The following is a 26,583-nucleotide window of genomic DNA, read 5'->3' as shown; positions in this document are numbered from 1 at the left end:
ATTTGGAACATCATTTTACTGTAATTACCCTTCAAGGCCATGGTAACACGTTACCTTAACTACAAACTCATTTGTTGTCCAATGTGGAGATTTTTAGGAAAACTGACTCATGTTAAGTAAACTTTCAGAATGCTAATGTGTGAAACAGAATACCTGTTTAAGACAAGAAGTGTAGTTACTTTTCTAGCACTGGTGATAGTGTGGCTCCAGAAACCTCTTTCCTGCTATCAGTTACATGGAATAAAACCCCAAAAAATAATCAGAATTTTTTATAATTATAGCGTTAGAGAAAAAGCATTAAAAAGATATTTCTTTTAGCCTGTAAGAAGCCTGGAGGGAGCTTCCTTTACCTACCATATGTCAGGTACAGCACTAGAGACTTGGACTGAATATGAAAAAAATTCCTGAAGGAAGTCACATTGTAGAAGGGGAAATAGGCATCCAATTCAGTAAATTACAACAGAGTGCCATAAGTTCTGTCCTGAACCACAGAAGTAGAACAGTAGAGAAGGAAGTGATTAATTTCCTTTCAGGGTGAGGTTTGGAGGAGAGGGGAAAATCAGGGAAGTCTGCAAAGAGGAAGTGATATAGGAATTCATTTTGAAGGATGAGTAGGAGTCCGCCAGGTGAATGATGTGGGTGAAAGAATTCCAGTTAGAGGAAATAATACGTAGAAGGGAGTGAGGTATGAAAATGGCATGGTGTATTCCAAGAACAAGGAGTGGGTTGTGTTGCTCTCACAGATACTGTGAGGGGGGAGGCTGAAGAGGGAGGCACCACGTGGAAAAGGGCTAGGACTTGGGTGGCTTATCTGAGAAACAGAACAGTATATTCAGCTTAAAGTACCTTTTCCTCTAAAAGTACTGGAAGAATAGTGAAAATGTCTTTTACTTACAGCATTTCATGCTGAGCGAAATATTTGCTTTAATTTCATAACTATTTCCCTGCCTCTTAGCTGCCCCCAGAGCTCATGCCAGTTCTACTTTTTCCCCTTTTCTCTTAATTATGCCTCTCACCAGACACACTGACTGTATAGAGGATATACCAGGACTATTATAGGAACCGCTAGATACAAATACCCTCAACTCCTTGCCCTTACGTGTCTCATCTCACCTCTCCACGAGCCCCTCCCTATCTGCCTCCCCACATTCTCAGAGGTCAAGAGTCTGTCAGCCACTCACTGTTCTCATCTCTACCTATGAGCTCAGCCCCCTGGCCTCCCATCCCTCTGGACCTGGCTCTACTAGTCGTCCCCTCTGTGTCTCATTTTAAATCTCTCCTTCATTGTGGATTCTGCCTCTGAAATTTACAAACACAGTCAAAACCCTCTTCTGTCCTCCAACCCTCCACTTCAACCCAGCATCATCACCATCCATTCCCTCTCCTTCACCTCACAGCCAATCTTCTTGAAGAAATTTCTGCAGATGTTATCTGAACTTCCTTAGCTCTCACTACTCTGTTTTTAAAATCCCATAGTAAGTTCATTGTTTATATTGCCCACAACCTAAATCAGTAGGAAGTATTTGCATATTACCAGAAGCTTCTGAGCACACAGGCCCATTTTAACCATGCCTTCCAAATAGACCACCTTTTTGTGCCATCTCAACTAAATCTCTGGTAGAGCCCTTAAAACTCTAGGTTGGAAATGATTGTTCATAGTCTTGCTGTCCCTACTGGATTGTGAACTGCTTGAGAACCATTATTGCATCTTACACATTTGTGTACCTCCGTCACTTATTACTGTAGTTGGGAATATAATAGATGATCATTAAATGTATATTGAATGAATGAGTAAATGAGCACAAATTTGCTTTTAATTAATTAGATGTCATATAGGTAAGATAATCTGACTGTATTTTTCATGAAATAGAACATTAAAATAGTACACAGGAATATATTTAGGAATAAAATTTAATTATAGAAGATGGGTTTTGTCTGGTGTTTCAGATTATGTGAGGAATTTGAGAAGATATCTGAAAAAGCTCTTAGCACTCCTCCAAATACAGCAGAACTGATGGAAATGAAGGTATTGTTTATAAGCTCTGTATAGTCATGTGTGTAAGTAAATTGTTTTTCTTTTTTTTCCCCAGCTTTTATAATTATTGACATGACAATACAATAACAAATCGCTCCAAAAGTTAAAACAGAGGCTTAAAATAGTAAGTTACACACACACACACACACACACATACATACACAGAGCTCATGAGTGTGAAGTTTGGTGATTCAGGCTGGACACTCCTCCTAGATGGTTCTTCTGGACTCAATCAGATCAGCTAGTTCTCAGCTGGGTTGGCTAGTGTAATTATCTTCAGCAGCTTGACTCTGCTCTGCTTGTCTCTCAAACTTCAACAGGCTCACCTGGGCATGTTTTTATGGTGTGGTAGAGGCACAGAAGCAAGGCCAATTGTACAAATGCTTTTCAAGTTTCTGCTTGTGTCACATTAGCGAATAGCCTGTTAACCAAAATGGCCACAGAGCCAGTGAGAGGACACTACAAGGACAGACAGTGGGAGAGGTGAAGTATTGGAGTTATTAATGCAATCGTCTGCAAGAATCTTTTTGAGAGCACTATTAATAATTGTTACCATGCTAACAGGCATAAACCAGGCATAAACTGTCTTGGGCAACCTGAGATATGCAGTCATCCTTCATTTTTTTAATCAACAAATATTTAATCCTTAAGTAATATTTTATTTTGTTTTTGATAGGCTTTTATTATATAGTAAACATTTCTGTGGTAGTTTGCTGAAAAGTGTTTTGAGCATAGGACTTACAGTACTAAAAATATTAGAGAAGTCTTGCATCATTTTTCTTTATGCCTCTGTGCTTGAAGTCTACCTGATGGTAATAAAATAATATAAAACACCTGGTTAATCATCCTTTTATTTTGTTCCTTTTCCATTCTTATAACATTACACTTTTACAGAATCTTCTTTTTCCTTTTCTAGCAATCTGAAGATCCAAAATAGAACCCTTGTGTTCCTAGATTTTAAAATATTTAAGCAAACCCAGCAAAACATGTTAAATCATTCAAAAGTTTGTATAGGTAGGAAATTATAAAAAGTGTTCAAATGATTACGTACATTAAATTATATTTTTGCACTTTATTTATTTATTTATTTTTAATATTGTAGTTGTATTTTTTTTATTATTAGTTTCTGCTTTATAACAAAGTGAATCAGTTATACATATACATCTGTTCCCACTTCCCTTCCCTCTTGCATCTCCCTCCCTCCCACCCTCCCTATCCCACCCCTCCAGGCGGTCACAAAGCACCGAGCTAATCTCCCTGTGCTATGCGGCTGCTTCCCACCATCTATCTAAATTATTCACTTAAAGAAAAATTTGTGAAAATCACTAGAACCAAATTTTACATATCAGCCTCTAAAGGGTTCTATTTCCTTTAAAGTATTTGTACTTGGATTGGGGTTCTTAACATGTGAATTTATGTGTATGTGTGTGTATCAAATACAAACAAACCTATGATATCCTTTTTAGAATTTTTTATATTTTACATGAGTTATTATAGAACATCAAGTGATACTTTGATTATGGATGATTTGAAAGGTAGCTGGAGAGTTCCATAGCTGGAAATTCCTTTGATAAAAATGAATACTGAGTATGAAGAGTGTTATTTATTTACCCTCTTAACCATCACTGGAAATATTTAGGAATTTGGAGTTATTTAGTGTGAATTTCTATTATTCATAGCAACATTTCACAGAATTAGCAAATAAGATTCATTACCTAATATTTAAAATATTTCTGTATCTTGAAAAAGTTTATTCCTATAAGGGCATAAACATCTTCTCAGTTTATTCAATACAGACATCAGCCTTTTTTTTTTTTTTTTTTGCGGTACGCGGGCCTCTCAGTGTTGTGACCTCTCCCGTTGCGGAGCACAGGCTCCGGACGCGCAGGCCCAGCGGCCATGGCTCACGGGCCCAGCCACTCCGCGGCATGTGGGATCTTCCCGGACCGGGGCACGAACCCGTGTCCCCTGCATCGGCAGGCGGACTCTCAACCACTGCGCCACCAGGGAAGCCCCAGACATCAGTCATTTTTTATCAGTAAGAGGAAGTAAAAATGCAGTTGTTTGACTACATAAAAAGCTGATTAACCAAACTACAAAAATGTATTTTCACTTAGATCACTGTTTGGATTTGCAACAGAAAAACACTTATTCTAATTAGAATGACATATCAATGAAAGCTTTTAAGGCAATGTCCTTTTTTTCTTTTTAATTACAACAGTGAAAAGTTAAACAATATGGAATTGTACAACATAAAAGTTCCTCTTTTTCCATAATTCTTTTTTTTGGGGGTAATGGTTCTTTCCAAACATATGTATAGATATGGCACTAGGGAGAGTGATGAAAAGGGAGAACCAGAGAGAGGTGGTTATTAGAGATTTAAAAGAACTTTAAAAGCATTAAGAAAAGAAGCATTTACTTCATAGACAGGGAGGTGTGGCGTATAACAGGGAAGGTAAACACAGGTAGGTACAAGTAATTGCCAGTTTTCTCATTTTTCAGTGGGATAGCAGGTTTCTTTCAGAATTTATATTATTAAGACATATGCATAAATTAATATGTTTCAAAAGAGGTTTGAGAGAGCTACATGTATATATGTACATACACATGGGCACCTCCATGTGCATGTGTACACACACACATACACACACACCTGTATATTCACCCACTCACACACACACAGAGCTTTGTCTTTGCAAAAATAGAATCATTACTCCTGCAAATTATTTTATTCACTTAACAGTATACCTTCTCTGTACTTCTACTAAGTAAATAAGGCTCTTACTTTCTTCCAAAATCAATAGCCAATTACTTCAGTACAATTTATTAAATGATCTGTCATTTCACTCCTTATTTGAAATGCCTCTTTTACAACACTAAATTTCCATTTGTACTTGGATCTATTTCTAAACCCTGTTCTGTTCCATTCTCTACTTCTGAGCCAGAACAGGAACTGTTTAAATTACTGCATCTATATAGTATATTTTGCTATTTAGCTGTGCTAGTCTCTATTGTTTTCCTTTTTCATGATTATCTTTGCCTACTCTTGAGTACTTTCAGAGACTTTTAAAATTAAATCGAATTTAGTTTTTTTAAAATGCCATTGCAAATTTGATTGAAATTGCATTGACTTTCTAGACTGATGGGAGGAGAATTTACATCTTATTATGTTTTAACATGGGTTTCCATATTTATTTGGTACTTTTAAAATGTCCTTCAATAAAGTACTGTAGTCTTCCTCATAGATTTAGCACATTCCTTGTTAAATTTGTCTACAGTTATATTTTAGTTTTATAACTAAGGAAATTGTTGCAGCACTGGTGTCTGTTGCAAGTTTGCAATTTTACATTTGTTATGGTGGTTATTTGACTAACTGTCCCCTCCACTAAACTATAAGCTCTCTGAGGACAAAGCCCAGGTCTGTTTCTGTCACACTGTATTGCCAGCACCTGGCACAGTATCAGGCACATAACAGGTGCCCAAAATGCTCTTCTGAAAGAATAAATGATATCACTCAGCATCTGCTTCTTATATTCCGGAGAACCATAGCATTCTTTGTTTTTCCAGTGCTCTTTGTGTGTTGTTGAGTATTTCTGTTTTTTGCCCTGCTCTGCCAGTAAAGGTTTTCAGGATGGATGAGAAGCAGACTGTGCTGCAGTTCCCTATTTGGAACCAAAAGTCTATACTTCTAACAAGTCTGTACATATTTATGCAGTGTATTTCTACAGGCTATTTTTCGACATGAGCTGTTCCTTAAAACGCCATCTGTAATTTTTGTTTTCCCTCAGGCTTATATTCAGAAAGTAGAGACAGTTGATATGATTGAACTGGGACGGAGATTGGTGGATTCTAAAAACTGCCTCGCCTTCCTCATTGAGTGTACCAACTTTTCTCCAGCAGACATTAGGCTAAATAATAATGTCTTCCAGTGGTATGGAAGAATGGATGAAATTTTTGATGAACACAGGAAAATCATTAAGGAGAAAACAGAACAATATCAAGAAGGTCTTAAGGTGGGAATCATGGATATTTTAAATTATTTTCATTTTCTGGAAATATGTAACTTCTTACATAGCAACGTCAGCTCCTCTATTTCACAGATGGTATATCTTAGCTCTCTCCTCCCATAAGTCTTAGTAGAGGATAGGACACATAATGGATGGATGTGCTATCCTTTCTTGATTTTTCAAGGGAGAAAACATTTGAATATATTGCCCACAAATGACCATTAATAAGAAGAGTATTTATCTTATACGGTTTATAGTACTGTCTTGAGTTTATTTTTTATTAAGGTCAAAGCTCCCTTGGTGAGGTGTGCCTTCACACCTCATAATCACCAGCTTGCCTAAGTACCGTGCCCAGAACCATCACTATAACGTTCCGTAACTTGAACCTTTGGTGTGTGTGTCCTACATATAAGATGGTGCGTGTTTCCCCCCATCTACCTGTCCAGCCTCACCTCCTACCTCTCCCCACTTCGTGCTCTGGACTCTTTAGTAAGCCTGAGCAACTTCTGGTCCCCGCTCTCCTACACCTCTCATCTCTTACCTGCTATCTCCATTCTCTCTGGAGTGACCTGCCACCCTGCCTGTCTATCTAGCAAAGTCAGCTGACTTTCTGAGAAGCCCTTTCAGTCAGACCTCAGTACTGCTTCCCCTCTGCTCCCGTGACACTTTTAACACACCTCCTCTGGGCTAATTATCTGATCATTCTGTTATTATTTCCATCTCCCCATTATTCGGTCAGCTCCTTGATGGCAGGGCTGTCTCATTTTTACCTTTTCTCTGTTTATATCTGCTTGGCTAGCACAGTGCCTGACACACAGAAATGCCGTGAGCACTTCATAGCTATTATGTGAATAAATGACACAGTATTTTCAGTCTCATTTTACAGATGAAGAGACTAAGGTTCCTAAGTGAAGGTGAAGAGGCTTGTTTCAAGTCAGCCAGTAGAGCTGTTTGATAGCAAGCCTAACCTCTTTCTACCTCACTACAGCAAATACGATTAATTGGCAGCATATGTTGTTTGCAGAATAAATTATAGACTTGAAACAAACAAAAAAAAACCCTTCATTTTAAACTATAAGTCTATATTTAAGTCTATATTTCTGTTTTATGTTTAGGCCATTTCAGAAATTTTTAAAACCTGTAGAAGGCATCATGAGTATTTGATGTTTATGCTACAATATAATAGACCTTAGGAAATCACTAGGTGGCCCAGAATTATCTATACTTCATTGTAATGTATACCATTCTACAAACTACACATAATGTTAATGAATTTTTCCTCTTATTTTCCTTCCCCCACTGGGCCAGAGCAATAAATTGGCCAGGAAACCAAAGAGGACAGAAATCAACCTAGATAATCTATAAAATATAAAATCTATTTTTGAATAACCTAGATTTGACTTCTGAATATTTTATTCAGAGCTGTCTTTTTTTTCCTCGTTGGTGGAGCACAGGCTCCGGACGCGCAGGCTCAGCGGCCATGGCCCACCGGCCCAGCCGCTCTGCGGCATGTGGGATCTTCCCGGACCGGAGCACGAACCTGTGTCCCCTGCATGGGCAGGAGGACTCTCAACCACTGCGCCACCAGGGAAGCCCCAGAGCTGTTTTTTTAAGAGCCATTTAATTTGGAATGCCTTACCAATGACAATTTTGTAAGAAGCCTTTCTCATTTAAAAAAAACCCCCCACACACGTTTTATACTGTAAGGGTTTAGTTTTTCGGCTTTTAAATCTGGATTTATTTATTTTATTTCCTGTGAAGAGAGCCCATGGGACAAGAAAAATAACTTTGGAATACTTTGTTTTAGCATTGCTAATTGAAGAGATACCTGAATATCAGAACGCAATTAAAGAAATTCAGTTTTTTCCAGTTGTGTGTAAAAATGCTACCTTTACAGGCCTTAAAAAAAAATTGGAGTTCACTTCTAGCCTCATACTTGATTATTATGAGATTTTTTCAAGTGCTTGTATTTCATTAGCATACTAAAGAAACACCATTGTTTAGCACATTCTTATTCATTTTATTAGAACTTCTTACCTTGATAATACAAGGGTAAACTTTCTCTAATTTGTAAATTATAGGAATCTTAATGATTAATCTTAAATCCCAACTCTTAAAAATTCTGTATATTTTGGATCCCAGTCATCTTTAAGATCATCCCTTTCTTCATATTTTGCCAGTGACAGAATATAATAATAATAATTCTGAAAATCCTTACAAATTCTAAATTTTTCTCTTGATGCCTAGGGGTTTTTACTCTTAAAAATAGTAACGAAAATAATTGTTTTTATTAGTTACGGTGTGAATGGTTTGTGGAGGAATTGCAGAGTTATGCTAAACAGTCAGAAGAATTCTACTCATTTGGAGATCTTCAAGATATACAGCGGTACCTGAAAAAGGCTCAGATACTGAATGGAAAGTTGGATTTAGCAGCAGACAAGGTATAAGTTAAAAATTCTTAATAGGGTGATTTTAGTTCAACAGAATGATCATTTGAATTTGTATTGGGTATTCACCTTTAAGAAATGGATTCAAATAAGAGTTTAACTACATTTAATTAGAGATTAATATGAATGGCACAAATAGATTTTATAGACATGCTTCAAGGAGGAAGCAGCATTGCTGTTTTCTATTGGTAGTAATAACATTTCAGTGGCCTTCATCTTTTAAAGATAGAGTTGTATCTCCATCTGCTTTTTAATCTTGATCATTTACATTATGTGATAACACCTGGTTACTGTTTAGATTTCCCACGTCCATGGAAGCCAGCTTAGATTTGGTGGCTGTGTTGTTAAATTAGGTCCATTATTTTCTCCCATCAAGCTACTTTGTTCCCAATACCGCTATTTCAGAAATCAGTGGTCTTGTTAGAAGCAGCTGGGTGGGAAAAAGCCGTACTCTTTGCCATGTTAGAAGTTTGAAATTTTTAATTGCATTTTTCTAAAAAAGGGGAAATATGAAAACAGACCATATTATGATGCTCTACCACTTTTTATATATTTCAAGATTTTAATATCTTAGTTCAGGTAATTAAATAGTTTATAATAATCTCAGATATGTAAATATATGTTGAGACAAGAGAAATTGTAGATTTTAAAAAACTGATGTCACTGAAATTTTAAGTTATCTACATAATTTACATATCTATCTCACTCTTTTCAGTTCTATAGATTTCTCATCTACATCTCCCATATCCTCACAACTTCACTACTGATCTAAGAGGAAATTAATGCTTTCTTTGTGTCTCTTATCCTACTTACCTTCAAGACCCAGCCCTGGTTGTAGCTTCTTTAGCATCTGTGATTGTGCTATTTCAGCAGGCTCTCTTGTCTCTGAGTGATAGCATTTTTAAAAGTATACCATTCATTTTATATTAAATGGCTACTGCTCTAACACATCTCTTCTGTTGCCTTATATTATTAAATAATTGGTATCTAACTCCTCATCTGGATTACTAACTCTTGGAATTGGTACTTTGCAATATACTTTTTTCTATTTTCCACAGTATCTAACACAATGCTGTGTTTATTAAAAGTAATTAAGTTCTTGGGACTTCCTTGGTGGCACAGTGGTTAAGAATCCTCCTGCCAGTGCAGGGGACACGGGTTCAAGCCCTGGTCTGGAAAGATCCCACATACCACAGAGCAGCTAAGCCTGTGGGTCACAACTACTGAGCCTGTGCTCTAGAACCTGTGGGCCACAGCTACTGAGCTGCGTGCCACAACTACTGAAACCCATGCACCTAGAGCCCGTGCTCTGCAACAAACAGAAGCCACTGCAATGAGAAGCCTGCGCACCGCAACGAAGAGTAGCCCCCGCTCGCCACAACTAGAGAAAGCCTGTGCACAGCAACAAAGGCCCAATGCAGCCAAAAATAAATAAGTAAATGAATTTTTCAAAAAGTAATTAAGCTCTTGTGAGTTAATAAATGAATCTATATCCTCAGTATATCTGGATGGGCAGAGACATTTTATATAGATAAATATACTATTTTAACTAACTTAACCAGTCATTTTTCTCTGGAAACTGTAATAAGAAGGAAATAGGAACAACAAAAATAAACAAAGCAAATAGGAAAAAAGAGATTACTGCTCAGTTTTTCTAGTTATGGCCTAATTTAACTTTAGGGTTTAATGAGAGGGTTTTTTGGTCACATTTGATATAAATATTTTTTAAAACTTTATTTTGAATATCATTCACATTTAGAATAACATACTTAATACTTGTCCTTCCAGATTGAGCAGTTGAATGCTGAGGAGGAGGCGTTTGGTTGGCTACCATCAATATATCCTGAACGTAAAAAAACCCAAGATGGTTTGAACCCTTATCTTCATCTCTATGAAACTGTTGTAGAATTTAGCACCAAATACAGAGCATGGACAGAAGGACCATATCACAAGGTGAATCCAGACCAAGTAGAAACAGACGTTGGAACTTACTGGAGAGGACTATATAAGCTGGAGAAAACCTTCCATGATTCTCCAAATGCACTGGCAATGACAAAAAAAGTAAGAGCAAAGGTGGAAGATTTCAAGCAGCACATTCCTCTCATTCAAGTGATTTGTAATCCTGGTTTGCGCCCCAGGCACTGGGAGGCCATGTCCAGCATCGTTGGTTACCCCCTGGAGCCAGCAGATGATTCCACTGTCTTCTCTTTTTTAGATATGAATCTGGAACCATATTTAGATAGGCTTGAAGGTATTAGTGAAGCAGCTAGCAAAGAATATTCTCTCGAAAAGGCCATGGAGAAGATGATTAATGAATGGGATGCAGTGGAATTTGTCATTCTTCCTTATAGAGAAAGTGGGACATTTATTTTGTCATCAGTTGATGAAATTCAAATGTTGTTGGATGACCACATTATTAAGACACAAACTATGCGAGGATCTCCTTTCGTTAAACCCTATGAAAAACAAATGAGGTAAAGTGTTATTTATATGACAGTGTTTATACTGTTACCAAAATTATCACTCATATGTAATATACAGTTCTTCTTAATAATTCTGTACTTTATACTTAATATGTTAAATAGTGTATTGTAAGGAATGATAACCTTTATTGCTTTTGGAAGAGTCCTGATCCTTTTGCTATCATGTATATTCATAACAGAGGTAGTAGACAGTCAGCCTCCAGATATTCATTTTTATTGCCCACAGTCTGATCTTATACATTTGACTCTCAAAAATAGTCTCATGCCTATGAACATAGTTTTTTTTTTTTTTTTTTAATGTGATAGTATTCAGTTGGTATATGGGTTATTTATTTATTATTTTTGTCTGTGTTGGGTCTTCGTTTCTGTGCGAGGGCTTTCTCCAGTTGCGGCGAGCAGGGGCCACTCTTCATCATGGTGCGCAGGCCTCTCACTGTCGCGGCCTCTCCCGTTGCAGAGCACAGGCTCCAGACACGCAGGCTCAGTAGTTGTGGCTCACGGGCCCAGTTGCTCCGCGGCATGTGGGATCTTCCCGGACCGGGGCACGAACCCATGTCTCCTGCATTTGCAAGTGGACTTCTAACCACTGTGCCACCAGGGAAGCCCCGAACATAGTTTATAGAACATATAAACTGTAAAACTGAAGATGATAATGTAATTTTCCAAATATACTAATTAGTTTGCTGTCGATGATTCCTCAAAGTCTATTGTAATTTCCAGTCATATGCATAAAGGATGGCTAGATAAGTGCAAAAGCATGAAACTATGATTCTCGTCTGGAATTTTGAGTGTCTGACACAGTCAACTAAATCTGACCCTTATCCTATCAGTTTTTAAATTTTTTGTGATTTGTTTTAAGCAGCTTATATTTGATCTTTAAAAAGAGTAAATCCAAATCAGACTACCAACTTCAATGTGAATTTGCATGGTGAGGGAAAGCTACCTGCTTGGTGATATCAGCCTCTGGTTATTGATATATTATCCTAAACCTGAGCTTGCTCAGCTGTTGTTGGTGTTGGCTCAGTGTTTGATTGCTGTGCCTCCTGCCCAGCTTGCTCCAATGTGCTCATCAAGGGTAATTTTTGAACTTCTCTGAAAGTGGTATATCTAGATTCTATTTTTAAGGACTATTCATGAGATCGTTAGCTAGTGAGAAATTTTTTGCATTAGTCAGGGATTAGATGGAGAAAGAGGGAAGAGCACCAGAAGGAAGTAGAGGCGTTCATCTCCCTGTGTGGAAGACACATTTATTGATGAACATTGAAAGGAAGGTATTTTAGAAAGACATTTTAAAATGCCTTGTGACTTTTTGAACTCCTGTATACATTTCTTGGTTTTAACAATCTAAAATTATAAATGATGAGTAATGTATGAATCTACACATAAAGCCATCCCATCTCTAAGTTTTGTTGCCATTAACCAATCATTCTTCTTTATGGCTATGTTATCTCTTATAGTGTAGTGGTTACAGCTGTCTGGGTTCAAATCTGGGTCTATTGTTTATTAGCTGAGTGAGCTTGAACCTGGTACTTACCTCTATGTACCTTAGTCTCCCTATTGGTAAAAAGATACAACACTCTGGACCCTGCCCCCTTGGGTTGTTGTGAGGATAGAGCAAATACATGCAAAGACCATAGAACTGTGCTTGTAAAATTGTCAGTTTATGCTGTAATTATAATATTTATTCTTGAGGAAGTTAAGTTGTTTTTGTTCTCCATATTTAGAAATAAACTGATAACTCATTGTAAATTCAAAAATGCTTCCTTCTCACGAATGCCACACTTGTATATTTAAGATTATGTAGATTTTTCTTTAAATGCCAGTTATATCTTATGAATTGAAATATTTTATTTTGGAAATAAAGCCTTTATGGCCCCAAATTTTTTAAAAACTGAAAAAATAAGAATGTTAAAGGAAATAAATCTTGGATGTAATTACCTTTCCTAAGAAGCTCCGAGTGCCCTTGATTGAGAATACCATTAGTATCTCTAAAATCTCATTTCTCAGTTTGTACCCTTTGTCCATAGAATCGGATTGCAGAAAGGTTTACTGATATACAGAAACCAACCCATTTGTAGATAGGTACATCTAACATGTATATATCTGTATTAGCATAAATGTTGATGCTATTATTTACAGACAGATTTTGTAGAACAAAGCTTGTAGGTAGAAGAATGGAAATTGGAATAACACCATTGCATATAAGATTGACAGCCTAGCCATGATTTTGAGTTTTATCATCTGAAACATTGCTTGGTTTGCTGTTGATAAGAGCCACTGTGTTTTGCTTCTCAGGGAATGGGAGGGCAAACTCCTGCTGCTTCAGGAGATTCTGGATGAATGGCTCAAGGTCCAAGCCACGTGGCTGTATTTGGAGCCCATTTTTAGTTCTCCGGACATTACGTCTCAAATGCCTGAGGAGGGCAGACGATTTACAACCGTGGATAAAACATGGAGAGATATAATGAAAAGTGTAGTACAGGTAGGTAAAAATCTCTGATTGTTTTGTTGAAGTGACATGATTTTTGTGTTCAAAACAATCTAAATAAGCCATTGTCTTTTTCCCACATAGGCTCCTTTTCAGATATTATTTTAGAATCCCAGGAGCAAGAAACATCAAAAGGAAAATAGGTATTTTGTCCTGATTACTTATTGAGGTCAAAATTGAATTTGCATTACTTAATGATAGTTGTTCTAGCAGTGGTTCTTACTGGACACTCTGGTAGGAAGACAGTGTACTCAGTACGCACTGTCCTGTCTATTTTCCTGCCCCCATGTTACTGGCTGCACCACCACTGAAATGTGCTGTGGTGGGAAAAGGTCAGCATGCCAACTGCTCAATCAACATGTTTCTCTGTAGGGACCAAAAAATAAAAAATAAAAAGAAGAGCTGCAAAGGTAAATATACTTAAAGAGCCCAATAAATACAAACAAAATGCAATCTACCAATCAATCACCACACAAATACAGTGGAGAACTTAGAATTTAAGTTAAGGAGGGAATTTAATAAAAAACCAGTAACACCGAAAAAGGTATGGTTTTTGTTCAGTTCAAAAGACATTTATTTATTTACTGCCTGCAAAGCGTGGTTTGTGTGTTAGTGGAAGTTAAGATTAAATACAAGAAATATTAGCTATTAAATTATGTCATTAAATGAATGTAAACTTCTCTATTGGTGTTTTGATCAAATACAATATTGTAAGATAGGAAGAGTATTATCTTAAAGTTTTTCTACCCTAAAATGGAAATATGTATATTTTTATTATTTAAACTTTGAAAATTGTGACTCTAATCCTAAATACTGACAATACTGTATCAATGTCAACTATATGATTTTACTGGAAAATATTCCATAAGATGGACATGGGTCTGTTTATTTAATAAGTTTACTTTGTCTTATGTAATAATACTTGAAACAAAGCTTCTGTATAAACCAAACTTTTGTAGAATTAATCACACTGGAATTCCATATTTAAAGGACCTACTGGTGAGTCACTTTGTAACACATTTACTCATTTCTAATTAATTTGTTTTATAAATTTAGCCTTTCCTATATTGTTTCTTTACAACAGGGCAAAACCCTTAAAACATGTATACATTTTTGTTTAGGAGGGGAGGAAGTGGAATTTTTTTGTTGCCCCAAAAAGAAAAAAAGTAGATGCTTGTATTCTCCTAGTTAATATAATTTTAAAAGTTAAAAAAATTCTTTTTTTGACATTCGATTGAAATACTCTTCAAAATTCATATTGCTAGGGAAATTTTATAGATAGCTCAATGCCTAGGAAAGGGGAAGCTATGCTGAGTCTAGTAAATAAATGAGAAAGATTTTCAATTCTATAAAACCACATTAAAAACATATTAACAGAAAAGCATTACTTCCTCTCATTCCCAAATAAGCAGTTTTCTTTGGATGACACTTCAATTACTTTTGTTATAAGACTTGATTATCTTCTTCAACTGGCTTTACATTTTCTTTTTCTCAATATGTTAGTATTCAGGACAGCTTTTGTCCATATTCTCTGGAGCTTTGAAAAGAAACACAAATCCATATTCTCTCAGGAAGGCTAATGAGGATGATCTGTATAGCAGAAGCCACTGGATTAAATTCTTGGTACAGAAAGCCATCACTTTCGGTCTTAGGGGTTTCTAATGTTCTTTTAGAACTATGCCAAGAGAAAAGGCTCAGAGGTTAAAAACAGAATGTAAATGATGCTGTTAATATAAATGGCTTGCTTGAGGTTATCTTGGTTCCTTAAGGTATAAGCATGAAATAGTTGTATGTTTTGGTACCTGTTCCTAACTATGCTTGGCCAAAGGCTGTTTCTCACTGGGGAAAGCTCCCTTACTGATCTTTCAGTGTAATTCCAGAATTTTCCAGTCACTTTTGGTTATTAAGATAGTTTTGCCTATGAAGACTGAGCTGTACCTGTTTGAAAACCTCAATCTCTTGTTCTAATTAGAACTCTTCTCCTACCCATAGTCAGGTAACCCTGAGGCTCTGGTGGGGTGGGGACTGCACTCTCCCGCACTGCTTCTGTCTTTCCTGGTCTTATCACTTGGTATTGGGAGAGGGAGAAGGTAGGGAGGAGGTGAAGAGAAAAAGGGAAGGAGGGGGAGAAAGTAGAAAGAGGAAGAGAAAGAGAAAAAGAGGGAGAGGGAGAGAAAATGTACTGATGTAACTGATCCAGCCAAATTGGCTATTCTTTTCTTTGGTGGACATAAGGTGGACAGCCTCCTATCTCTGGTACCTGCACTGTGCCTTTACTGTTGATCATCACAACTAGTCTAGCCTTTTGAAAAGTTGCGGAGAGGTGAAGTCCACAGATTAACTCAGTGTGGACAGGTGAAGACCCCGACAAGGTCTGGCTGCTGAGGGATGCTATCTGGAGCATCTCCCCTAGGTTTGGTCATCCTCTGCCAGACTTGACTTCATCTTCCAACTGATCTACCAGTGATGCATTTTGCCACATTCCTCTCATATGCATGTCTTTGGCCCCATATTCTAGTAGTATTTCACAGATCTGTAGCCCTTAATTTCACCTGGGGTCTGCAGCACCTGGGATCCATCTTCTGTACTTCTTGGTAACCTTGAGCACATGGTGCTTGCCCTTCCTTCACCTGGTCATCCCATCATACCACCTTCTCCCAGAGTTCTCCTGTTCTGATAGCACTGGCACAGGTCAGCATGCTGGTGATGGAACAGACTTCCAGTTGGAGAAGAAGACGTTAGCCTCCTCTCTTTACATGCACTTGAAAACTTTTCTAGGGACTCTCTTGGGCCCCCTCCCTAATACAGGACCAGTGAGTTACCCATCGTTTGGGGTTGAAGGAAGTGGATAATCTTTTGTGTGTACCCAAACTTGACTTTTGATCCACATGAGTCTTTTGTATTTCGTACAAGGCAGGAAAAGGCACTCTTGAATTTCTTCCCAAATCTTTTCCTTTTGTAGTCTAACTGCATCTCAGCAAATATGAACACTATTCCCCCTGTTTTTCAGGCCAAAAGCATAGAGTCATTATTTTTCTTTTTCCTTTTACTATAGTAAATATGATCACTTGGCACCAAGCATCTCACCTCTTTCTAGTGAGCTGGAAAGCTAAAATTGTGTCTCCCAGACTCCTTAGCATCTAAGTTTCTGGAAGTGAATTCGATTTCGATGATTAGGCATGCTCATTTGGGATTTGGAAGGCATACAGTGGCCATCTTCTTGCCATTTTAGCTATTTCTGCTGTCAAGATCACTTTCTTTTTTTCTTTTCCGACAGACTTCAGTGTCTGGTCACCAGTTTTGTGGGTATTTACAGCCGATGATGATGGTGGCTTCATGGTCCTGCACTGTGATCCTAGAATCACAGTCACCATGGTGTGTCCTTGAATGCAGTTAGTTCTAGTGGTGGCGTCCTTTTGTCCTTACTGAGGCAGAGGTGGCAACACTCCTGGAAGATCAGTTCCACAGGTTCTAGGAGTCTTTCCTGGAAGCCCAGCCTGGAGTGTGCTCCCTTAGACCTTCTAATGATTTTGTAATAACTTAATTCCCTATATTAAATTTCCTTTTGCTTAATTACCTAGAAAGATTCTGCACTGAACTCTGAATAAAGATATCAGACCCTCCAAGTTGGCATCTAGGATCTTGGTCTATATGACCAAGTTGGATTTTAGGGTAGTTTAAAATCTAGTTACCATCTGAAAATGGAACACTGGTGGTACCTGGCATGCACTCCAAAATTCACTTACTTAAATTATTCTCTTGGTTTCCTGGAATGAAGAGTCTGTTTTACAGGCAATCCTTTGGTGGACCAACTGACTGTTGTGGTGGGTCAATAGAGTACAAATTTGAAATACAAAGGGATGTGAGATGGGCTGAATTTTTTTCTAAAACACTGAAGAAATTAAAGAAATGGCATAATTCAGGGCTTAAATTCTTTGCTCAAGACATGGTCAGGGGATTAAGGTGTTTCTGTGATAGCCCTTGAGAGCCTCTTAATTCTCATAGCTACAAATTTGACATAGCCAAAAATTATAGAGTCTGATCCAGCAGGTTGCCAAATTACAATGTAATTTAATTCCCAGCCTTGCCAGATCTGTTCTGTGAAATATAATTTACTTACTGGGAAAGAGTGGGATGGTGAGAACTGAGAATGGGGACAATTGGGTGAATTTGATTGACTTTGGGTACACTGACCCTCACACTGAGAGCCTCCCTTGCCAGAAGCCTTGTCAGAATCCTAAGAAATAAAGGAGGTGTTATATTGCAATAGTGCTTGCCTAGGGAGAACCTAAGTTAGATACAGTCAAATGTATTGACGTGAGTGCACTTACCAGAGATCCTGGCTTCCTTGAGCCAGTCAGGGAGATATGAACGATTTCTGTTTTACTTGCTTTTTTGACCAAAACCTGGCTTCCGTCATGGCCCACCTAAATGAAGCTGAAATGCCAAAAATCCTTGATACGATTTAAAGAAATTAAAGACTGGCTTATAGATTTCTGCAAAATATTTCTTGCGTATCATCCAGAAGCAGAAATTACGACCTCCCCCGCCCCCTACTTAGGGGATTGACTTAAAGGGTAGTAGGAAGGGAATCCTACAACTTCAATAAATATTAGGGGTTTTTTAGACCTTGCCTATACAAATGGCCAGAAGTGTGGCTCTACATTGATCATAAAACAGTTTGGCTGTATGATCAAGGACTTAGAAGAAACCAGACTGAAAGACTGGCAACAAGGAGGTCTGAGGAAGAGGTATAAGGGATCACAGAATAGACTAGAATATGAGCATATGTGTGCTCTATGTAAGTGTTTAATAAAATGCAGCACTGCAAAAGGAGGCACTTGATAATATGAGTTGACCAGTTGATCTATTTTGTGAATGTCAGTCAGTATATGCCATTGTATGCACAGTGAGCTATGAATAGAATAATCACATGATATGTTGTCCAGACTGCAGAATTTCTGAGAGTTAAAGCAATTAGTGAGTAAGCTAGGAGAGCAAACATAAACCAGAACTCTCCTCATCAAACTGCATTATATGGTCACTCAAGCTACAAAGAAGTCATGATGGCAGAGGTGGGAATTATGGAAGGACTTGTCATTATGGGCTGTCCCTTACCCAACACTGCTGAGTGTCCAAGCTGCCAACAGCAGAAACTAACAACATGCTTCTGGTACAGGGTCACACCTGAAGGGACCAGGCAGCCATTTAGAAGGAATTAAATACATTGGACCTCTTTCAACTTAGAAGGGATCAGTGATTTTTCTGCACCAGAGGGGTTTTCTTTCTTATTCCAAGCTTCTGTCAACACTGTCATTCACTGACTTACTGAATGACTTATTGTCACAGTTTCCACACAACATTGCTTCTGCTAAGGAAACCACACTACAAGGAAATGAGGCAATTGACTGATACTCACAAGATTTACAGGTCCTATGTGAGCATTGACCTCGTAAAAAGTGGAATGTCTCATGTTGAAGACTCAGTTGCTATTCCAGCAGGGAGAAAAGTGTGTTTGTGAGTTTGGGGTGCAGTTCTAGAGGATACATAGCATAAGTTCTCAACCAACTCCAAATACAGAGTTTCTCCCATAGGCAGAGTACATGGGTCTGGGAATTAAGAAGTGAAAATGACAGTGACACTTTATACCAATTCACCCAATAAACTTCTCACAATTTTGCTTCCCTGCTTTTGTTCTTGCTAGTTGAAATATCTTAGTATCCAAGGGAGAAATCCTTCTGATGGGACATGGCAATGGTTTCCTTGAACAGGAAGTTCTTGATTTGCTCCCTCTACCCTTTTACCTCTCTGTCCTTCAAACTTTTACCTTACTCTCTCTATTCCAGCCACACTAGCTTCCTTTTTTTTTTTTTCAATCACACATGCCAAGCACCCTTTGCTGTAGAACCTTTGCTCTGACTGGACCCTGTTCCTGAAATGCTCTACCTCCAAATATCTGCAGAACTAATGAGTACCTTTGCTTCCTTGAAGTCTTTTCTCAAATATTACCTTTATAAAGAGGCTCACATTGAACATCGTATTTAAATTGAAACCTGCCTTTGCCTTTCGTGGCAATCCTGATCCCCCTTTTCGTGTTTGCAGCATCTATTACCTTTTAACTTAGTATATGATTTTTGAATTGTCATGTTTGTTATCTATCATCTGTTTCCTCATGGAGGCTGGGATGTTTGTCTGTTTTGTTCACTGTTGTGGCCCAAGCACTGAGAACAGTGTCTGACATCTATCAAGTCCTCCATAAGTATTTGTTGAGTGAGTGGGTGAATAGTTAAAGTGAGATTGATCCTTGAATTATTGCTAGTTCTAAGAATTCTGAAAAACCTTCTCTGAAAATTCAGTGTTAGAAACCTGGGTCCTAAGAGCTGGATTAATCCTAGAAACATCCTGCATCTTGAAAGAATTTCTATTTTTGGTGAGGTCAAAGGATCTGAAAGTAGTAAGGGAGCATAAAGGTCTACTCAGTGAACTCACATTTCCTTTCTTAGTACTTAAAAGGTTTAAAGAGGATCTTATTAGATTTCTGTTGTCCAGGGTTTTCTGATTTGGAAGTTTATGCTTCTGGAAGTTTATAGAACTGGCTTGAGCTTAATTCCATTCAGTGTACTTTCTGTGAAGCTTCCTGGCAGCAGTAATTAGAATGCTCTCTCTGTATACCCCAATTCAAGTTTCAGGCCCTGATATCACAGGCAATTGGTTTAGAAATGTAAATCAACCAGTAGCTTGTCATTTGAGCTGATGAGATTGGTGATACTTGTGAAGCAAAAGAAGACACGTAAAATTTGTAAAATAATTTCTTTAATACCAAAAAGTAATAGCAGTTAATAATTTCTTTTCCTCTCCCAAAGATGAAAAGTAATTAAAGCGTCAAAGGAGTCATACTTAGTTTCAAATTTCTGGTAGCTTCCTGTTATAACATCTTATTGTTCTGTCTTGAGAAACTTAGCTAATAAGTTGGTACAGTAGGGGGTGTCGTAAGTTCCTTGAGTGCCTTTGTGTGTCTGCAGGCTTAACTCATCCTCTTTCACTCAAGCATTCAACAAATATTTATGGAATGCCTACTCTGTACTAGAATTTTGTGGCAATGCTTAAAGGAACTTAAAGCCAGTTTTATTTTACTATGATAAATATCTTACCAGAAGGATGGCAGTTTATTAAATGTTTATTTTAACTCCATTAAACCAATGGAGTGATGTAAGTGACTTACTCCATGAATTCCCCCAGAGTAGTGTCTCTCTGTCTGTATCTCATCAAGAGACCGTTATAGAAGGCAAAATGGAAAGGGTAGTTCCAAGCATATGTGTGTTCTAGGCACCATATTAGGTGCTTCCAATATTTTGTCTAATTTGGTCTTCATAACAACTTTGAGAGAGGGGTCTTATCCCCATTTTAAAGATAAGAAAATAGAGAGTCAGGTTAATTAAGTGATTAGGAACCAGGTCTGTTCTCTTCATCTGATGTAGTCTCTGTTCTGTTCACCTTCTCACGGGAAGAGTGTTTAGTTTCCAGTCCAGAGATGATTGATTACTTTTCTATATTTTTTTCCTATGTCTACATACCAAGGTACATAGATTATCGCCTGTGTTGATTCAGAACTAGCATATTTGATTCAGCGTCATTGAGCTGATCTAGATAAATAGGTTTGACCTCAGAAATTCAATAAAAATTTTTTTGCTCAAATGCTAAGTGCTTCCAAGGGGTATTTCTTTTGTAATTGCAATATTTAGGGAAAGAAATATGAATGTTGTTTTAAATAACTGATTTTTTTTTAGCTTTCAAATCTCAGATCCAAAATAGCGAATTGCAATAAATTCTTTGGCTGAGAATAAAACAAACATTGTTAATTTGTGAAAGGAATTTTTCACATTTATTAGCAACATTTTTTTTTTCCAACAAAGAAAAGCATACTTCTCCAGAAGGTGGCACTCTAAGAACACCATTTTGGTTTTTGAATTTAGGAGTACAAGGGTACTGCTCCATACTCGAACGAACTGCATATTAAATTATGACCTGAATCTCTGTCATGCTTCTTTTTGTGTGTATTTTTAAATGTTTATTTGAAACATAAAACTCTTAGGAAATATAATAAGATGCCTTTAAAAAAGTGTGCCTCTTTAAAGATAAGTGAATTGCATATGTTGCATATTCCATATGAACCTGTTCTACTGAAAAAAAACAGGTATTAATGATGATTATTTTGTTCTTTGATTAAATTGCTATATTCCCAAGTTACATTGTTATATTTCAAAACAAAGCAGAAGATGATCTTTTCTTTCCAGTAACATTGAAAGTATATTAACAAAAACATGTTCCTGCAGTAGAATAAAATTTCTCTGTGAAACAATTTACAGTTGAAATTTTTGATTGACCTCACAGTCAGTACCAAACTCCCTTTGGCTAACCAAAAATAGTTTAAATTAGTTAATCTTAAAATTCTTTTTAATTTTTAACAATATTCCCTTGATTTAATTTCATGTAAATTTTCTAAATGTACCAGTATATTCTCATGAAGTTTATTTGGTCTGGTGATTAAAATCTCTAATGTGTTTTGCCACCTCTTTCTCACACTTCTAAGGCTACTTAGTAAAGAATTCTTCTTTCTTTGTCATTGGTGTCAGTGGTGAACACTGAGTTTGGGATTATAAGACCAAGACTAGACCTGGATGACATCAATCATGTGTTAAGGAAAAATAGTAAAAAGAATTTTATTTCAGCTCTGTCTAGATTGTGTTTTAATATGTATTTCTAAAGATTTTCATAAGCCCGGTTGTTACTTGTAGGGGTATTTTGAGAAATCAATAAACTATTTCTTAAAGTATCAGTTCTTAAGACCAGCTTTTGGTATAATTCTTATTTTGAATCCTACAGCATAAAAGAAAGCTTTTAAAAACACTTGATTGTGTTTGAATCCCTTTAAAGAAAACAGCTCACAGTGACACTTTCAAGTGATAGAATGTTCAGAAATCCATGCCTTGAAAGTAGAACAATCTTAGTCTCTAGAGAGTTCAGGAAGAACACACCTTGAACTTCAGTCCTTCAACAAGCAGAATGTTACAATACAGTTCCAAAGGTAGTTCTTTGCAATGTAAGATCTTTATGGAAAGCTCCTTCCTCCACGCTCCCAACCCCTTATTTTTATCCACCCTTATAAAACAGGAATTGTTATTTTATTATTATTGATAACAATAATATTCAAAATAATAATTATAATGATGACATCTTTTTAGAGTACTTTTTCTCAAAGAACAAAAGACAAACATATCTCATACTCTTTTGTTTCCTCCTGTCCTTCTTGTGAGTTCAGATAGTGTCCCCCTCCCCACTCCTGCCATACTCATTGTCTCTCACAGTTCCCAAATTAGAATGAGAAATTGTGGCCAACATCAATGAGTATCAAGTCAACGTGGCTTTTACACAATTAAAGCGGCTGGTTAGATCTAGACTATGCAAGAGTACTTTTAAAAAATAAGTAAGTTTTCACTTTACATTTTGAATAAACTTTGTTCTATTAAAACCATGCAATCTCAAATATAATAGGAATATAAAGTCAATATGAATATCAAATATTTTTGAGTTGTACATTTCTTATTTTTAGGATAAACATGTTCTGGCAGTTGTAACCATTGAGAGAATGCTGGAGAGGCTGAAAAAATCTAATGAACTTTTGGAACTCATTCTTAAAGGACTTAATGAATATTTGGAAAAGAAGCGTCTCTTCTTCCCCAGATTCTTTTTCTTGTCTAACGATGAACTTCTTGAGATACTGTCTGAGACTAAAGATCCCGCTAGGTAAGGAAGATATACATATATATTATACGTATATAATACACGGCTAAGTTGATTGCCTTTAATTTTCAGAATAATGCAGAACTTAAATATATATGATTTTGTTTATGTAATAACTTTTTTCAAGACTATTCTAAATCATATCAGTAATCAACTTAAATAATTATTAAAAGCATAAGGAATACCATTGAATGATATTTTTCCAAATATGATGAAGCTTGGAGTGGATTTCTCATTTGAGCACATATTGTCTTACAGATTTCTCAGAACACATCCCTCTTCTACATCCCATGCAGAATAAAAGTCAGCGCCCTCTCAGTGGCTTGCAGTCACCCACGCAGGTGCTCCCCTGTGATCCTTCCTAGTCACCCCCCACTAGCTTTCTTCTTGTTTATTCTGCTACAGTCCTTGCAATTCTCCCATAAAAGGGGCAGCCTCCTCCCTCAGTGTACTGTACTCTTTGCCTAGTATCCTCCTCACCCAAATATCCATAAGACTTCTTTTACCACCTCTAGATCTTTGTAGAAACCTGCTCAAACATCTGCCACTCAAGAAGGCCTTCCCTGGCCACTTATTTAAAATGGCAACCCCTTCCAGCACTCCCTAGTCACCTTTCTTGATTATCTTCTCTGCCTCATTTTCTTTCAGCATACTTTTTATCATCTGGCTTACTCTATAATGTGCTTATTTGTTTACTGTTTGCTTTCCTCTAGCAGAACATAAGCTCCATGATGGCTGAGATTTTTGACCTTTTCCCCCTCCCAGCTGATTCCCTATTCCTTAGAAGAGTGTCTGGTTTACATCAGGCAGTGAATAGATATTTGTTAAATTTGTCAGTTTTGTGTCTTGTGCCTTCAAAGTAGGAGACAAGTAATCCAGATAAAAAGATAAATTTAGACTCAGATTTCCATCTGACTTTTTATGCTCTGACCATTTTTTTTGCCTGTTTGAAAGATAAATTCAATTAGTCATTTGTAACGTTCCAAGAATGAGGAATTTAGTCAGTTCCATCTGTATTACAATGAATAGACTAAAGTTGGGCACCTTCAAAGTAGTTGATTTACTTAAAGCACTAAACCTAGTTCATAATTTGCAAGCAATCTCTGAAGATCCCAGTTGAAATATCTACTTTTTGTGCATTTGAAGATTCTTCAGATTGGTGTTTTATCTGTTGGTCAAGATTGGTTTGGTCCTTGTATTACTTTTAACAGCTCTTGATTCATTGTGTTGGAAACAAAGCCTGATGTAACTCTTATTATAATTGTAATTTTACAAATCTTTTTGTGATTATTCCATTAATGATGATCTCCCACTGGACTGTATAATCCATGCATCTGTGCAGGCAAGAATTATCTTTTTTTTTTTTTTTTTTCTATCAGCGCTTCATCTCTAGCATCTAGCAGGGGCCTCACGCATAGTGCACATTTATGAATTTTGAATGAAGATTGGAATACAAAGAACACTGATATTAAGGGAATTGCTTTTATTTGGTTAAGTCTCTTAAACATTTTTTTTTCCTGACAGAGTACAACCTCACCTGAAGAAATGTTTTGAAGGAATTGCAAAGGTGGAATTTACAGAAAGTTTGGACATTACTCACATGAAGAGTAGTGAAGGAGAAGTGGTGGAACTCATAGACACCATTTCAACAGCCAAAGCCAGAGGTCAAGTGGAGAAGTGGTTGGTTGAGTTAGAGAGAGTTATGATTAAATCCATCCATAAGGTAGCCAACTGTGTTTATTATTATTTCTAGTAAAGATGATAGAAACTTAATGTGTTATTGATAAATGCACTTTTATTTAGACAAATTGAGTCATGAATTACCAATTCAATTGTAACAGATAGATTGAAGGCAAAGATATGGTTTCTGATACTAATTTTGTAGTGACTCACTTGAAAAGTGGGACAAAATACCATGCATACTACAACAAACGGGTTTTAGTCATGATTCTGTCTCATTTCTTGTGCTTTCAACGTTAGACACACTTTGGTCTGCATGGTCTGTCTTTAGTCTCACCTTGGAAGCACCTCTCTACAGTTTCACATCAGTCTCCTTGATATGTATGTTCCTCTGGTGGTTCCTTTTGTTCTGTGAATATATAAAATATGTACCAAAATGTTAGAAAATCATAAGTACTTTCTACAGTTAAACAGTAACTTCATATTTTCCATATCTCAGAAAACATATTACCACCTCAATCATTTGTAATTATTTTTGTTAGTAGAGAATTTTAAGTCGAGGGAGCAAATAGAGCTTAATTGAGCAGTTAATTAATTTTTTACTATAATGTGGACTTAACATTCATGTTCCTTACCAGGAATAAAAATCATGATTGAGCAGGGAAGCATGAGAGCAAGAATGAGAAGGAAATATGGCATCAAGCCCTAATCAACAACAGTTTTCATGAATTTTTCAGATGCTGTCACACATTATTGAAAAATTCACTGGAATCTAGGTGTTTAATGTACATCATGTGTCTTAATGTTCCTTTCTCTTAAGTATAATTTTAATATCTGCCTGCACTGTATTTTTTCAATAGATGCAAAATCTTTTGGACAGGTTCCCACTTCTCCCTATTATGGATTAAGTAATAATGAATGTCCTTATGCATACTGGTTTCTTTGATTGAATTATTTATTTTCTTATGATAACTTCTCATTTGTAGAATCACTGGGAAAAAGAGGATGAGCTTTCATAGGGCTTAATAAATGTTGACAAGCAGCTTTCCCATTTACGCAGCTATCAGCAGTTAAATGCATTTCACTTCGACCACTACTTAGCAGCATTGAATTGGTTATATGGTTTGTTGATTGATGTATACACTGGTAACTCATTATTTTAGACATATCTAATACTATTTCACTATTCTTTTAATTTTGTTTGTCAAAGTACTCAGAGAAAATATTTTGGTTACCATTTCAGAGCATTAAGATGGGGTGGCAAGTAATCGGCTAGGAAATATCTTCCCCAAATGTTCATGTGTAAGTTTGTGTCCATGGGAAAAATGCAAGTGAATGTAATGTAAAATACTACAGATAGGAGCTCTGTGTGTTACTGTGTTGTGCTATATGTATGTGCATGCTTGAAAGGCTACTGCATGCCTAAATTAAGTGAATTTTGTGTCATTTCTAAATAATATAAAATCATGTTCTTGGCACCTTTACCCTTTTATCTTACTGGATTATCATGGGTTTAATACTGCAGTTTGGCAGTTTGCTACTGCCAAAATGTGTTATTTTTCATATATGGCATACACAGTTTAATAATATATTTTATATACAATATTATAGAACTTTATGTAATCATATTTCTCCTCATCCA

The 26,583-nt window shown here is 36.8% G+C and overlaps 1 protein-coding gene across 1 annotated transcript in view; it reads left to right on the top strand.

Moving 5' to 3' along the window:
• DNAH7 (dynein axonemal heavy chain 7) overlaps positions 1-26,583 on the top strand; it is a 243,288-nt gene that overhangs the window by 56,258 nt on the left and 160,447 nt on the right. The window contains exons 14-20 of the mRNA XM_081242420.1: positions 1,948-2,026; positions 5,824-6,048; positions 8,337-8,483; positions 10,278-10,963; positions 13,268-13,454; positions 23,071-23,264; positions 24,786-24,984. Of these exons, the coding sequence (XP_081098546.1) occupies positions 1,948-2,026; positions 5,824-6,048; positions 8,337-8,483; positions 10,278-10,963; positions 13,268-13,454; positions 23,071-23,264; positions 24,786-24,984 (1,717 nt within the window). The remainder of the gene's footprint in view (positions 1-1,947; positions 2,027-5,823; positions 6,049-8,336; positions 8,484-10,277; positions 10,964-13,267; positions 13,455-23,070; positions 23,265-24,785; positions 24,985-26,583) is intronic.

The sequence above is a fragment of the Mesoplodon bidens genome (genome assembly GCF_964165515.1).
Source record: "Mesoplodon bidens genome assembly, chromosome: 8".
In the NCBI taxonomy this organism is placed as follows: domain Eukaryota; kingdom Metazoa; phylum Chordata; class Mammalia; order Artiodactyla; family Ziphiidae; genus Mesoplodon; species Mesoplodon bidens.
This window is presented reverse-complemented; position numbering and strand designations above follow the sequence as displayed.